Source organism: Microcebus murinus, chromosome X (genome assembly GCF_040939455.1).
Source record: "Microcebus murinus isolate Inina chromosome X, M.murinus_Inina_mat1.0, whole genome shotgun sequence".
NCBI lineage: Eukaryota > Metazoa > Chordata > Mammalia > Primates > Cheirogaleidae > Microcebus > Microcebus murinus.
Window position 1 is genome coordinate 31680594 of NC_134136.1, and position 13619 is coordinate 31694212.

A 13619-nucleotide genomic window follows, 5' to 3' on the forward strand; every position below is an offset into this window, starting at 1 on the left:
AGAGATGGATATTATTAGCCCCACTTTGCAAATGAGGGAACTGAAGGGTTAAGTGACCACCCCAAGTTTGTAGAGTAAGGACCCGAGATGAAAGCCATCAAGCCCCACAGCCTGTGGCCTTAACATCTGAGCCATGTGGGGCAGACAGGCATGGACCTAGGTCAGAACGGGATGATTTGTGGGCAGAGTCGGGGCCGGAGAACACAGAGGGAAGAATAGGACCAAAAGGAATGAAATCAGGGAAGCTGGGAGAGTTCTGACAGGAAGCCCAGCAGGGGCAGGGGGCAGTGTGGGACCTGGGAGGGGACTCTAAGACACTCACCTTCCTTGAACACCCCACTGACAGAAAAGCAGAGCATCCTTTCCTGAAAGGGAAGAGCCCAGGGGTTCGGCATCCTCCTTAACCTGCTACCCACCTCTGGCTGTCTGGGCCTGCCTGAGGGAGGAAGCAGGCACTCACCGCCTGGAACCACACATCCACCAGGAAGGAGCTGAGGTCATGCTGAGTTTTGGGCAACTCGCTGAGGGTGTCCACGATGTCACGTTTTGTGTGCTTCAGCAGCTGTCTCTGCAGGTCTGTGAGGGAGGAGAAGCAAAGATCAGGGGCTGCCTCACCCTGGCCCTGGGCCCCTGTGACTGTCCCCTTCACCTCCCCTTACCCTGCCCAGTCTTCCCCATTGCACACTCACAGGGGTCCTTGAGCATTTTCAGATTCCTGCTTTCCTTGAAGTACTCGCATAAGCTGCTCCTAGAAGAGCAAGAGGAACAGGAAGTGGTGGTCCAGCCAGTGCAGGTTTTCCAGGAGCCAACCTGTGTCTGCTGGGGAGCCACGTGGCCCCGGAGCAGAGTCTCAGCTGTGATACTCACGAAGCTGGGTCCTCGGGGTTGAAGGGAATGGTCAGGGAGAAGCAGGCCTCCTCGTGGTAAGCATCCAGGAGACTCTGGCGGTCTCCAGAGTCATAGATCAAGTAATACCTGTGGAGGAGAAAAGGGAACAGGCTATCTCTGTGGTTTTGGTCCCAAATGAGACTTGAAAGTCACCCTGAGTAGCGCTTATGTGGCCTCACCTGTCCCAGCCCTCTCCTTCCTCAGATTCCCAGGATACTTACTGTTGCAGGAATTGCAGGACCAGATTCTTTAGTGTTTCAGATCCAAAGACACTTCCCTGGAATAACAAATTCCAGGACCACAGCTGGCACCCCCTCCTCATGCACCATCAAACACCCTGCTTGATCCTCACCTCCTCACCTTGCTGGTTGGCAACTTCTTGTGGGTTTCAGTACCACCAAGAGTTGGTCTGGGTGACTCCTGGCCATCCTGGGAAAAGGAAGAAGTCAGCAGTGCAGAGCAGGGAAGTGGCCCTGGATGATCAAGGAAAAGGATGGGCCCAGGAGAGGGTGAGGGTCAGAGATCAGGTGTGAAAGGGCACTGGAAAGTATAATATATTGGAAAGACCACAGTTAGGGTTGCCACCATTTTGTCCCCGAAGCCTGTGGGAAAACTTGTGTGAAGAAGCTCCATAGCTTTTGTCAGCTTCCCCCATGGGTCTATATCACCTTCTCCCACCCTGCCCTTGGGGTTTAAGGGTCAGATCCAAGCAGATGGACCAAGCAGATGTCCATACACAGAACAACTGGCCCTCTGGATGGATGAGACTCAGCCTTATGAGGCAGGCTTTGACTTTTCAGCCCCAACAAGACCTCCTGATTCAGTCACAGGGAAATGCTCAGACTAGAACAAAAATAGAACCAAAATGATAAGAATGAAGATGATGGCACCCAAGGGTTTCTTCTAAGAAACCCTCTCTTGTCACCTGTCCTTTTTCCACCCCAGGTGCCTTCATGACAATACTCACTCTGTGACTCCATCAAGACCTAAAGGGCTTCAGAACAGTTAGGGGTAACATCAGTGCCAATTAGAAGGGTTAACATTTAAGGAAAACACTTACCAGGCGTAATAACTTGGGGAACAATTCCAGGATGGAGCTGCCAAAGATCAAAACAATAGACAAAAGTAAGTGGAACTGTGGAGCTGCCGTACCTCACGTGTGAGCTAGCAAGCACAGCTACACCGGAGACACAGCCCGGCACGTGCCTCCTACACAGCAGAGCCCTTGTTCATGCACAACGCTGGAAAGCTCCTCTGTGGAGTGACCCAGAGGGAGATCTTCACCCCCTTCCTCCTGGGCAGCCCCCACCTGGACTGCCCTGCCTCCCTTCCCCAGCACCGTAAGCAGCAGCATTTGGAACCAGCCTCCAGGGCTTCCTTTCCTTCCCTGCCTGTTTCCTTCCTCCAGGTCCCCATAGAAGGCTCCGCAGGGAACAGGGAATGGGATGTCAGCTATGCTACCTCACTGGGTGTCCACCACTCTGCTGGACCTGGCCAGGGCCCTGGCTGATACCAGGTCACCCAACCAGGGATGGCCCAGGATGCTGGGGCAGGGAGGTGAGCGAGGCCAGGCTCAGGAGGCAAGGAGGGGACGGTGGGGTATGGCAGAAAGGGGGTGAAGGTCAGGGAGGGAGATACGGGGCAGACACAGGAGAAGAGAGGCCAAGGAGAAAGAGGAAGCAATGCAGAGGGAAGGGAAAGATGCTCTCCCATGGCGGTGGGGGGTCAGGGAGGAAGAGAGAAAAGTGCGCCTCTGCAGCTGCCCTTTCCCTCACTTGTCCCTGGCTGGCCGTGGGCACCGAGGCAGGAATGGGAACCACACACCCTTTGGGCTGTGGCTTTGGTCACCTGGGTGAGCCCAGTCTGAGCTGGGCATGGGAAATGAGCAGCCACGGGGGCAGGAGACCTTCCCCAGAAGGAGTGAAGCGTCAGGCTCCAGCTCAGCATGGGGTTGAGGGTCTGGGACCCCCTCTCAGGATCACCACGTTCTGTCCCTATGGTCCTGGTCCAGCTGTGCACATCTGAGCTGGCACAGTGCCCGAGGCGTCATTCCCATCTCGGGATACTCAGGGCTTCTCTGAAGGACCAGGCAAGATGGTGGGAGGTGCGGGGGGAGGGAGAGGCAGTACGCCGAGAGGCCTGTCCTCTGTCTCCTCAATGTCCTTCACCCTCTGCCTCCCACTCCTGCCTCGGGAAGCCCTCTGCTCCCTGGCGGTGGCTCACTTCTTGCTCCTTGATGCAGGGAACCCAGATTCCTCCCCAGGGAGGACCCAGCTCCTGCCACTGTGCCAGAGGAATGGATGTCATCACGGCAGCCACCCAGTGCCTCAGCCCTCAGCCCTCAGCCTGGGGCAGGGAAGCCACCACCTCAGCCCAGGACAGGTGGGCGGGCCTTTATGGAGCAAGGGAAGGAGGGCCCCTCTCAGAAGAGGGGGGGAAGGCCCATGTCAGCACGGAGGCAAGAAGGCCTGGCTCAGCATGGGGTCCAGGGCCCCAGGATCTGGCCCAAGGCTGAACACCCTAGTCCTGGTGAGGCGGGGAGCCCTGCTTCCTGGCGCACACTCATGGAGGGCGTCCTGGAGGAGGCTGGCTGCAGACAGGTGCTAAACACACCCCCGAGCAGGGCAAAAGGGGAGCAGGGCAAAAAGGAAAGGAGACCTCTAAGTACAGCTGAGGGACACACAGAAAGAGGAGAGGGCAGCGTGGCCTCCTCCTTCAGAAGGGCACTGTCAGGGGTAGCTCAGACTCCTAAGGGGTGACAGAAGGTACAACTGACTTTATGTTGCCGGATTTATCCGGCAAGGTGGTACACGGGGCGTTTCCGCCTGCAAGCATCTGCTGTGGCTCCAGTCCTTTCTCCTTGTCCATCTCCCCTGCAGATTCCACCTGTAATTACGCAGAAGAACCACGTGGACCAGGGAACGAGAGCCAGGAGGGTCCTGCACCCCCATTCTCCTCCCTTGCCTACAAATCCACTTCCCTGCCTCTTGTCACCACCCTGATGAGCCCTCTCACTTCCCTCCAACTAACCGTCTGAATATTACACCTCACCTCCGTTTTGGAGAGATTCAGGCTGTTGATGTTGGGGGCCTTTGGCACAGTGTCGGGCAGCTGGTAGGGTTTGCTGTTGCTCGGGTTGAGAGGTACAAGCTATGGTGAGGAAAGTTAAGAGTGAAGGCCCCAACAAGAGATATTTTAGACCAATCAGCCCTCTAGCTAATCTCTCCCACCCTCACCCTCAATCCTAACACCTGGCTTAAGGCCTCACCTTAGTCACGTTCTCTTCATGAACGCCCAGGGAGGCAGCCATGTACTTGCTAGGAGTTGCTGCCATTTCAGGATGTCTCATGAAGTCTCCAGAAAGCAGAGAGAAGTGAATCAGAAGGTTGAGAGGGGCCCAGTTGGTATAGCTCCAACGCCAACTCCTCCCCAAGTTACAATCTCTAAGTCTCCTTCCTAGTAGGATCCCTCTGCCCCCCCCCACCTGCTGTATAATTATGGTCCTTAGCCATACCTGGGTCAAATTGGAGTTTCTGAATGTCAAGAGTTTCCTGGGAGTCATCACGTTTCTTCATGGTCAGCTGCAGAGTTAGACACGGGGTTTAGCTACTCTGAAGCTGAGATGGCGAAGCGGGCAATAGGTGGGGGAAGAAGAGGTGGGTCTGGCTATGGGTGGACAACTTTATCTTGAGTCTGCATTACCTTTACTTGCTGCACCTTTTCTGACTTCGGTTCCTTGTGCACAAAGTGGGGCACATCAGAGGGGCTGACAAATATTGATATCTGCAGAGAACACAAGAGGGGCTGGGTAAGCATGAGGATCTCTGAGCCCTAAGATCAAGCAAGACCTTGCCCATGTGCTTCCCTCTTGCCCCAGGGTAGCCCTGGTCATGCCCTTGACACACACCCTTTCATTATCCTGGTCCCAAATGTTGCCACTGACATTCTTCAGTGCAAAGGCGATGGTGGCATTCTCCACGAAGAAGTGGGCCTGCATTTTCTCATAGTGAAACTACAGGGAGAGTGGCAAGAAAAATAAAATGTGAGGCCAGAGTCCCTACTCATCCAGCCCACTGCCTGTCCTGTTTCCTCTCATCTGCCTCACTGTCATCTTTTACCTTGAATGGAGTGAAAGGGACACTGCATTGGCTCTGAATCAAATTTAGCAGCCACTTCTCATCATATTTTATGCCAAATGGAACCTAGGAGCAAAAGAAAGGATGAGTGAGGAGACTGACATAATGGAATTAAAGGTTAAAATTAGACCCAAACATGTTCCTTTCAGACCTTTTTTCAGGCTTTAAAATAATTTTTACAGTGGCTCATGCCTGTAATCTTAGCACTCTGGGAGGCCGAGGCGGGCGGATTGCTCGAGGTCATGAGTTTGAAACCAGCCTGAGCAAGAACAACACCCCATCTCTACTATAAATAGAAATAAATTAATTGGCCAACTAATATATATAGAAAAAATTAGCCGGGCATGGTGGTGCATGCCTGTAGTCCCAGCTACTCGGGAGGCTGAGGCAGAAGGATCGTTTGAGCTCAGGAGTTTGAGGTTGCTGTGAGCTAGGCTGACGCCATGGCACTCACTCTAGCCTGGGCAACAAAGCAAGACTCTGTCTCAAAAAAAAAAAAAAAAAGGACAGATTACCAATTCCCCTGCCCTCAGAAAAATACCTAGTGTCTCTACACAGTCCAACACAACGCCCCCCTTCTCCTTCTTCTGCATGTTAGATTCATTTTGTTAGGATACTCACTGTGATCTTGAACCAACTCCCTGAGGTCCTATCCAGCCTACGTCCCTGAATGCTTCTCTCTAGAGATTTTTGCTCTCTCTCCATGTTAGCCAGGGTTTTGTCTTGTTTATGAAAAGTACCTCTCCGGTGATATGGTGGAATAGCATAAGGAGTGCTGTGGGGAAGTGGAAAAAATGAAGTAGTCTATATACGCTCAGAAAGTCTTCTATACACATTTTCCCCACTGATACCAGGGCTACAATAAAGTTTGCTTGACCATTAATCTGGTCCTGTCATTCTTCTCTCTGCCAGGTCAGAGAGAAGAATGACATATTTAACTATAGGAGTATAGATTTCACTGGCTGGTATATTCCAGCCATGCCAACTGATCACTTACTATCTTACTCCAGAATCCATGTGGATATCACTTGCTGTTGCATCTCCATCTTGCTGGTGACGGGATGAAGGATGCATACTAGGACTGACTGGTTCAGCCCAGTTGGGAAATCTCCTTCGGTAAATACCCCAGCATCTTGCTCTTCTTTGAACAGAGTTAACTTGGTGATTGTGCCCTTAAATTAAGAAAAACACATCAATGTTTGGAATACCAGAAAAAGTACATAGAAAATGTCATGGATGGGGCTGGGCACAGTGGCTCACGCCTGTAATCTTAGCACTCTGGGAGGCCGAGGTGGGAGGATCATTTGAGCTCAGGAGTTTGAGACCAGCCTGAGCAAGAGCCAGACCCTATCTCTACTAAAAATAGAAAGAAATTATCTGGACATCTAAAAATATATAGAAAAAATTAGCAAGGCATGGTGGCACATGCCTATAGTCCAAGCTACTCGGAAGGCTGAGGCCACAGCATTCTAGCCCAGGCAACAGAGTGAGACTCTGTCTCAAAAAAAAAAAAAAAAAAACCAAAAAGAAAAAGAAAAGAAAAAAAAAAAAAGGAAATCTCATCATTAATGAAGAAATATCACTGATTTTTATAATCTCAAAAGAAATATATCATAGTGCCAGAAAGGTTGAAAGACTTCACTGTGGTTTCACTTCCTGGCAAATGAGAAGGGGGGAGCATTTGCAGCCAAGGAGAAAACAAGCAGGAAGGGTTTGGGGTCTAATCTGTGATGTTAATTCCTGCTCTGCCCTTTTCAGGCTGGGTGACCAAGGACAAGCTGCTTATCATCTCTAGCCCTCACCTTCCTCCTCTGCTTGTAGCATAATAAAATCTACCCTGAAACCTTACTGTTATGGTACAAAGGTCAAAGGCAAGTTCCCTGGGAAGGCTCAGAGAAATGAAAACATGGCTGAAGAAAATATACCCAGAATGAATCTTGAGAGACTTAATTATGGATAATACCAAAAGAGTGGGGGAGAAAATTAAAGGAGACATGGTAAGTATACCTAACACATGTTTGAGTCCCAGAAATAAGAGGGAACAATGGAAAAGCAGTGTTTGGAGAGATCTTGGTTAAGAAGTTTCCAAAAGCAACAAGACATGAAGTCAGTATAAAAATATTTATAGGAGAAAATGTATACTTTAAGGGAATATATAGGCTGGGCATGCTGGCTCACGTCTGTAATCCTAGCACTCTGGGAGGCTGAGGTGGGAGGATTGCTTGAGCTCAGGAATTCAAGACCAGCCTGAGCAATAGCAAAACCTCCTGTCTCTACTAAAAAATAGAAAAAATTAGCTGGGCGTGGTGACACACATCTGTAGTCCCAGCTACTTGGGAGGCTGAGGCAGGAGGATTGCCTGAGCCCAGGAGTTTGAGGTTGCAGTGAGCTATAACGATGCCATTGCACTCTACCCAGGGTGACAGAGTGAGACTCTATCTCAAAAAAATAAAAATAAAAAATAAGGGAAAACATTCCCAAAGACATACATTTCATGATGATGTTAATGTAAGAAAACTGGGCAAAACTGTGACCAGTAACCTCAAACTCAAGGAAACATTGAATGTTCCTCATGTAGAAAAAATATGATCCCCGATAGAGGTACGTAAGGGCAAGAAGAAAGACCAATGGCATTTGTGAATGTGTAGGCAAATATTAAGTGAGAATTAACTACATAACACAATGATAATTTCTTCTGGGGAGTTTTTTTTTTTTTTTTTTTTTTTTTTGAGACAGAGTCTCACTTTGTTGTCCAGGCTAGAGTGAGTGCCATGGCGTCAGCCTAGCTCACAGCAACCTCAAACTCCTGGGCTTGAGTGATCCTTCTGCCTCAGCCTCCCAAGTAGCTGGGACTACAGGCATGCGCCACCATGCCCGGCTAATTTTTTATATATATATCAGTTGGCCAATTAATTTCTTTCTATTTATAGTAGAGACGGGGTCTCGCTCTTGCTCAGGCTGGTTTTGAACTCCTGACCTTGAGCAATCCGCCCGCCTCGGCCTCCCAAGAGCTAGGATTACAGGCGTGAGCCACAGCGCCCGGCCATGGGGAGTTTTAATAGAGAATTAAAATGCATGATAATAAATCAGGAACAGCTAAATGGAGTCAAAGTGTTCTAAGGTCCTGGCATTGTTTGAGACAGGAAAGAACTAATTTACCTTAGACTATGACAGGGCAAAGACCTACATTATAATCTTAAGGGTAAACACTACAAGAATGGCAGAAAACTATTTAACTTTCTAACCAAATGAGATAAAAATTTAATAGTTAAAAAATATTAATCATTTCAAAGGAGAGGAAAAGGAACCTAGAAAAGACAAAAATATACTTTCCTCAAAGTTGAGAGAAAAGTAAGATAAAGAAAAAAAAGACAAAAATAAATGTATAATAATATGGTCTATTAAAACCAGATTAAATCTGTAGTTTCATTAAAAGTAGTCAGAATTCTAAGGATACCCTAATCATGAAAAAAAAAAAAAAAAAAAAACAAAAGTAGTCAGACTAAATTGAAAGGCAGAGTATCAGACTAGATTTTTAAAAGATTCCATCAAATCCTCCTTAAGAATATAAAAGTTAATGATATAGAAAATTCAAATAAAAAGGCAAGATATATACCATTTACACACTAACCAACTGAAAGTTTGTATAGCCATTAGTAAGAGAAAAAGTATACTTTAAAAAAAAATACTAGAGAAAAAGATTTTCATAATGATTAAATGTTCAATTCAACAAGAAGATATTAAGAAAACAATTCCAAATTTGTATGCATGTCTTAACAGAGCCAAAGCATACAAAGCAAATAATGATCTAAGTAAATGGAGAAATGGACAAATCCACAGTCACTGTAGGAAATTTTAATACACTTCACTGAGTAACAGATAAAGCCAGCAGAGAAAAATTCAGCTACATAGAAAAGATTTAAATAACACAACAAACCTGCTTAAATGACATAGAACACCATACATAAAAACTACACATGGAACGTTCCAGAACAGGTCATATGCTAAACCATAAAGCAAGCCTTGGGAAACTTCTAGTAGTGTAATGCAATCTACCCTGAATGGTTGGTATGAATATTTGAGGGTACTGATGGGTTCCCTGTCCCTCTCCCACCTCTAGTATAAATCCACGGAATGTTAATTTCTACCAACCCTTACCCTAGGTGACCCTCCCCATATCTCAAACCCTGTACCTGAGAAGACTACATGACTCAGGCCTGGGCGCTTGCTACTGCCCACCCCCATCTACATGGAGGTTGGCTGGGTGTTCTGTGAGTTGGGTAGAGTTAGGGGAGGGGGCCCAGAGGTCCTAGCCTCATGCTGATCAACTCACCCATGGTGTGTCCTGAAGGCAGTGACCTGTCACCAGTGTCCTCACAGTGCTCTCTTGAGAATCTGTATGTTCTGGAGCTGGGAGTTTGAAGATCGAGGAAGGCTGCTGAGGAAGGCAGAATGCAGGCCCCTAGTTACTTTGTTAGAGCCACATGACCAAGATGGAGTCCTTACAGGAAGTCTATCACCGAAAGCAGAGAGAGGAGTACCCTGGAGGCCAGAGGAGCCTTAACATCCTGTTCTTACTGCCCCCTAGGTTTGCTACCTGCCTAACACCCAGTAAGCTGTTTCCAAGGGAGTGGAGGCTTTGGACCCAGGTACTTCTTGATACAAGCACAGAGAACTCGGCTTGCCAGGCTGAGTTGGCTGTATTACATTGTATTCATTGATTCTGCAAACTCAGAGAACTTGTGATTCCCTGCTGTAGGCCAGGCTCTGTACTTGCTACATTACATCTTCTTTTTCATATGTTCCTCACAAGGGGACTCTGATTACAGAATCACCAGCTTCCTGGAGTTTCTGAGGTTTAATGAGGTACAGGAGCTTGTCTGGAGTCATTCAGATGTTACCTGGAGAAATAGAGTGAAAATGAGAACCATGGAATGGTGGGTAACCCCTCCATGCACTAAAGTCTTTTAGGGCAAAGTAACAGAATGTTCTGAAAATATTCATGTGGCTAGAACTAACTCCAGCCCATCTCAGAGGGAGAATACAAAAAACGGACCAGGAAAATACAAAGGAAATAGCAAACAAAGTTTAGTGGGCCACTGTAATGATGGCAGAAAAAACATCTAATAAAAGGAGGTCCTAGGTGGAGGTCAGGGGATTGTTTTCAGAGGAGATGGGACAATAGATTACAATCATCAACTTGTAGTTGAACAGTAACTGCCTGAAGCTGAGAACCCATCCTGTAAAAGCTCTGTATTTCTGCTTATTGTTAGGACGATAGCATTTCAGACAGGAGTCTCCATCCTCTTCCTCCTTTGCCGGCAAAGTCATAAAAATTCTCTTTCCTTCTCCTCAAGACACTTGTTCTCATTCTTCTGATGCGGCCTCGAGGACAAATGGCTGAGCTTTCAGCAACAGAGGTATCTACATATGAGTGTGTGAACATTTGGGGTGAAGGAAGCGTAAGGCAGAAAAACATATACCTACATAAACTTGTCAGGTCAGGGGTTGAAAAAAAAATTTTTTTTTTTAATAAAACAACATCACATGAACAGTTTTATAAAATGGTAAATGCTATGGTTTGAATGTTTGTGTTCCTCTAAAATTTATGTTGAAACTTAATTCCCAATGTGACAGCATTAAGAGGTGGGGACTTTAGGAAGGGATCAGGCCATGGACAGCTCCAACCTCAAAGATGGGATTAGTGTCTTTATAAAAAGGCTTGAGGGTAAGAAGTTTGTCCCTTTTTGCCCTTTTTGTCATGTGTGGATGCAGCAACGGTGCCATCAACAAAGCAGAGAGCAAGCCTCCACCAGACACCAAACCTGGGGATACCTTGATCTTGTATTTTCCAGCCTCCAGTACTTTGAGAAATGAATTTATACTATTCTAAGATATTTAGTATAGCAGCCACAAACAGACTAACATAGTAAACATATGGAAACTTATTTGCCAATTAGTTATTAGATACTTTCAGGTATCTCTCAAGAAAGTTGCCTAATGATAACATATTAAACACTAAAAATGTACATTTAGAAAATGAAGTCATTCTGCATTTTTTATCCATAAGATCCCCTCACCATGACCCACAGATATCCAATGTAATTACACAATGCGATAGATACTTGTTTTCCAGATGTGTGACTTTTGAGGTCATGTGTGTACATACCTTAAAATATTTGTGTGTGTATAATATATATTCTTTTATTGCTTTCCACAGTTTTCCCCACATGGGAAACTGCCAGCTAGTGGATTTCCACACTGGATTTCCCAAGGGATGAATAAGATCGTAAGTTATTCCCTTCCTGTTGTATCTGGTTAGTCTCCTCTTAGCCCTGGCTAATGCCTCCTGTCCAAACAATGTTCTCCTAGAAATTTTATTTCACAATTCCCCTCTTTTGGTCAAGCTCTCATCTAGGGGAAGTATGACCGAGACTTAGGGCATCAGCACTACTCTCAGCTTCCATCACTTTGGGTCTCTGGTCTCAGCATACCATGTTAGGTTACAGTATCCTCATTATTATACATTTCTTTGACTTTTGTTGTTCCATCCAAAGAGACCATTTGCTATTTAACAGATGGCTGTATGGAAACATTTAAAACCTTGTGTGGTCAATATGTGTAAATGTTTCAGGTTTTGTTTACAAAAGTATTCTTTACCAAATTGCTGTAAACTATAGATAGCTTAAAAAGAAAAAAAGGATTTCTTTAAATCTGAAAAACATTAAAAGAACTAGCCAAGTTTCAAATTTTAAAAAAAAGCCTTTAGCCGGGCGTGGTGGCTCACGCCTGTAATCCTAGCTCTCTGGGAGGCCGAGGCGGGCGGATTGCTCGAGGTCAGGAGTTCGAAACCAGCCTGAACAAGAGCGAGACCCCGTCTCTACTATAAAAATAGAAAGAAATTAATTGGCCAACTAATATATATATATAAAAAAAATTAGCTGGGCACAGTGGCGCATGCCTGTAGTCCCAGCTACTCGGGAGGCTGAGGCAGAAGGATTGCTTGAGCCAGGAGATTGAGGTTGCTGTGAGCTAGGCTGACGCCACGGCACTCACTCTAGCCTAGGCAACAAAGCGAGACTCTGTCTCAAAAAAAAAAAAAAAAAAGCCTTTAAAAAAAAAGCCTTAAAACTCCACAATTTTTCATCAGTTCATTCAATCTCATATAATTCTTACTCTGATCTTGGTTAGCATTTTCATAAACCCAGTTTCTTCATTAGAGTTTTGGAGAGTTACTCCAATAGTATGAACTCAAAGTTATTGGAAACCTGGACTTGTCAGAGTTCTTTTCATTCTTTACGTGAACCTCCTTGAAGACATAACATTTTAGGATATGTAGGGAGCAAGGCCCTTGGCCCCATAAAGGTTCACTGAAAAATCACTGACATAAGGCAGACTAATGGGAGAAAAGACATACAAATTTATTTTAATGTGTATACATAGGAACCTTCAGAATGAAAACTCAATTCCTCAGTGAGGTACAGAAGTTTTTTGTTTTTTTTTCTTTCTTTTTTGAGACAGTCTCTTGCTCTGTTGCCTGGGCTACAGGGCTGTGGCATCAGCCTAGCTCACAGCAATCTCAAACTCCTGGGCTCAAGCAATCCTCCTGCCTCAGCCTCCCAAGTAGCTGGGACTACAGGCATGCGCCACCATGCCCGGCTAACTTTTTTCTATATATTTTTAGTTGTCCAGCTAATTTCCTTCTGTTTTTAGTACAGACGGGGTCTCATTCTTGCTCAGGCTGGTCTCCAACTCCTGAACTCAAAGGATCCTCCCACCTTGGCCTTCTAGAGTGCTGGGATTACAGGCTTGAGCCACCATGCCCAGCTGGTATAGAGGTTTATAAAAGAATGGGGACTTGGATTGTAGCCAAACAGGTTTTTGGTGGCAAGACAGGTTATAGGAGAGAAAAAGGAAGCTTGGCTAGCAAAGGTGGTCTTGTTATGCAGATAAATCCTCACAGGTAGCAGCCCTCAGAGAGAAAAGATGGTAAATGTTCCTTTTCAGATCTTTGAAGGTGTCAGACTCTGTTTCTCAGAGCTGGCAAACAGAAATAACCTTGCAAAACTCTCTTTAGTTGGGGGGCATTTGCACCTGTAGATAATCTGCATTGATGCAGCCAGGCTTTCTCTGAAGCTCTCTTTAGTCCCAATCTAGGAGAGATTAACTGAGAGTCAAAGACCAAAAAGGTCTGAAAGAAATATTTACCATTCATTCTGTCTGATGGCTGCTACCTCTGAGGTTTCATCTACATAACAAGACCACAATAGTAACAGTAACAGTCCCTCCATCTTAAAGCTAACAAATAATTCTTTCTTTTACAATGCCTAATTGTATGTTGAAGAATTCCAGGAACTGGCTTTGAGCAGTTTATAGGACAACTCCCTGGAGGAAAATGCTGAGCAGTTCAACTTCAATTCCATTGCAATCTAGCTGATACCAGCCAGATGGCCCATTACTCAACCATTGGAAACAAGAAATGCAGACCTCCGTGTGGCCGCCGCGCCCAAGCCTCCTTCCCCTTTAAAAGTCCTTCCTTAGCCTGAGAAACTTGAGATAGCCTTTGCAACATGAATCCATCATCTCCTTAGGATA

General features: G+C 46.2%; 1 protein-coding gene across 1 annotated transcript in view; it reads right to left on the minus strand.

Moving 5' to 3' along the window:
* NXF3 (nuclear RNA export factor 3) overlaps positions 1–13619 on the minus strand; it is a 95754-nt gene that overhangs the window by 15997 nt on the left and 66138 nt on the right. Inside the window, exons 2-17 of the mRNA XM_075999133.1 lie at positions 9358–9462; positions 6022–6196; positions 5646–5799; positions 5007–5090; positions 4796–4900; positions 4591–4671; positions 4403–4469; positions 4157–4242; positions 3665–3774; positions 1949–1985; positions 1249–1317; positions 1110–1165; positions 868–975; positions 690–748; positions 461–576; positions 323–365 (exon numbers count right to left, since the gene is read on the minus strand). Coding sequence (XP_075855248.1) covers positions 323–365; positions 461–576; positions 690–748; positions 868–975; positions 1110–1165; positions 1249–1317; positions 1949–1985; positions 3665–3774; positions 4157–4242; positions 4403–4469; positions 4591–4671; positions 4796–4900; positions 5007–5090; positions 5646–5799; positions 6022–6196; positions 9358–9462 — 1455 coding nt within the window. The remainder of the gene's footprint in view (positions 1–322; positions 366–460; positions 577–689; positions 749–867; positions 976–1109; positions 1166–1248; positions 1318–1948; positions 1986–3664; positions 3775–4156; positions 4243–4402; positions 4470–4590; positions 4672–4795; positions 4901–5006; positions 5091–5645; positions 5800–6021; positions 6197–9357; positions 9463–13619) is intronic.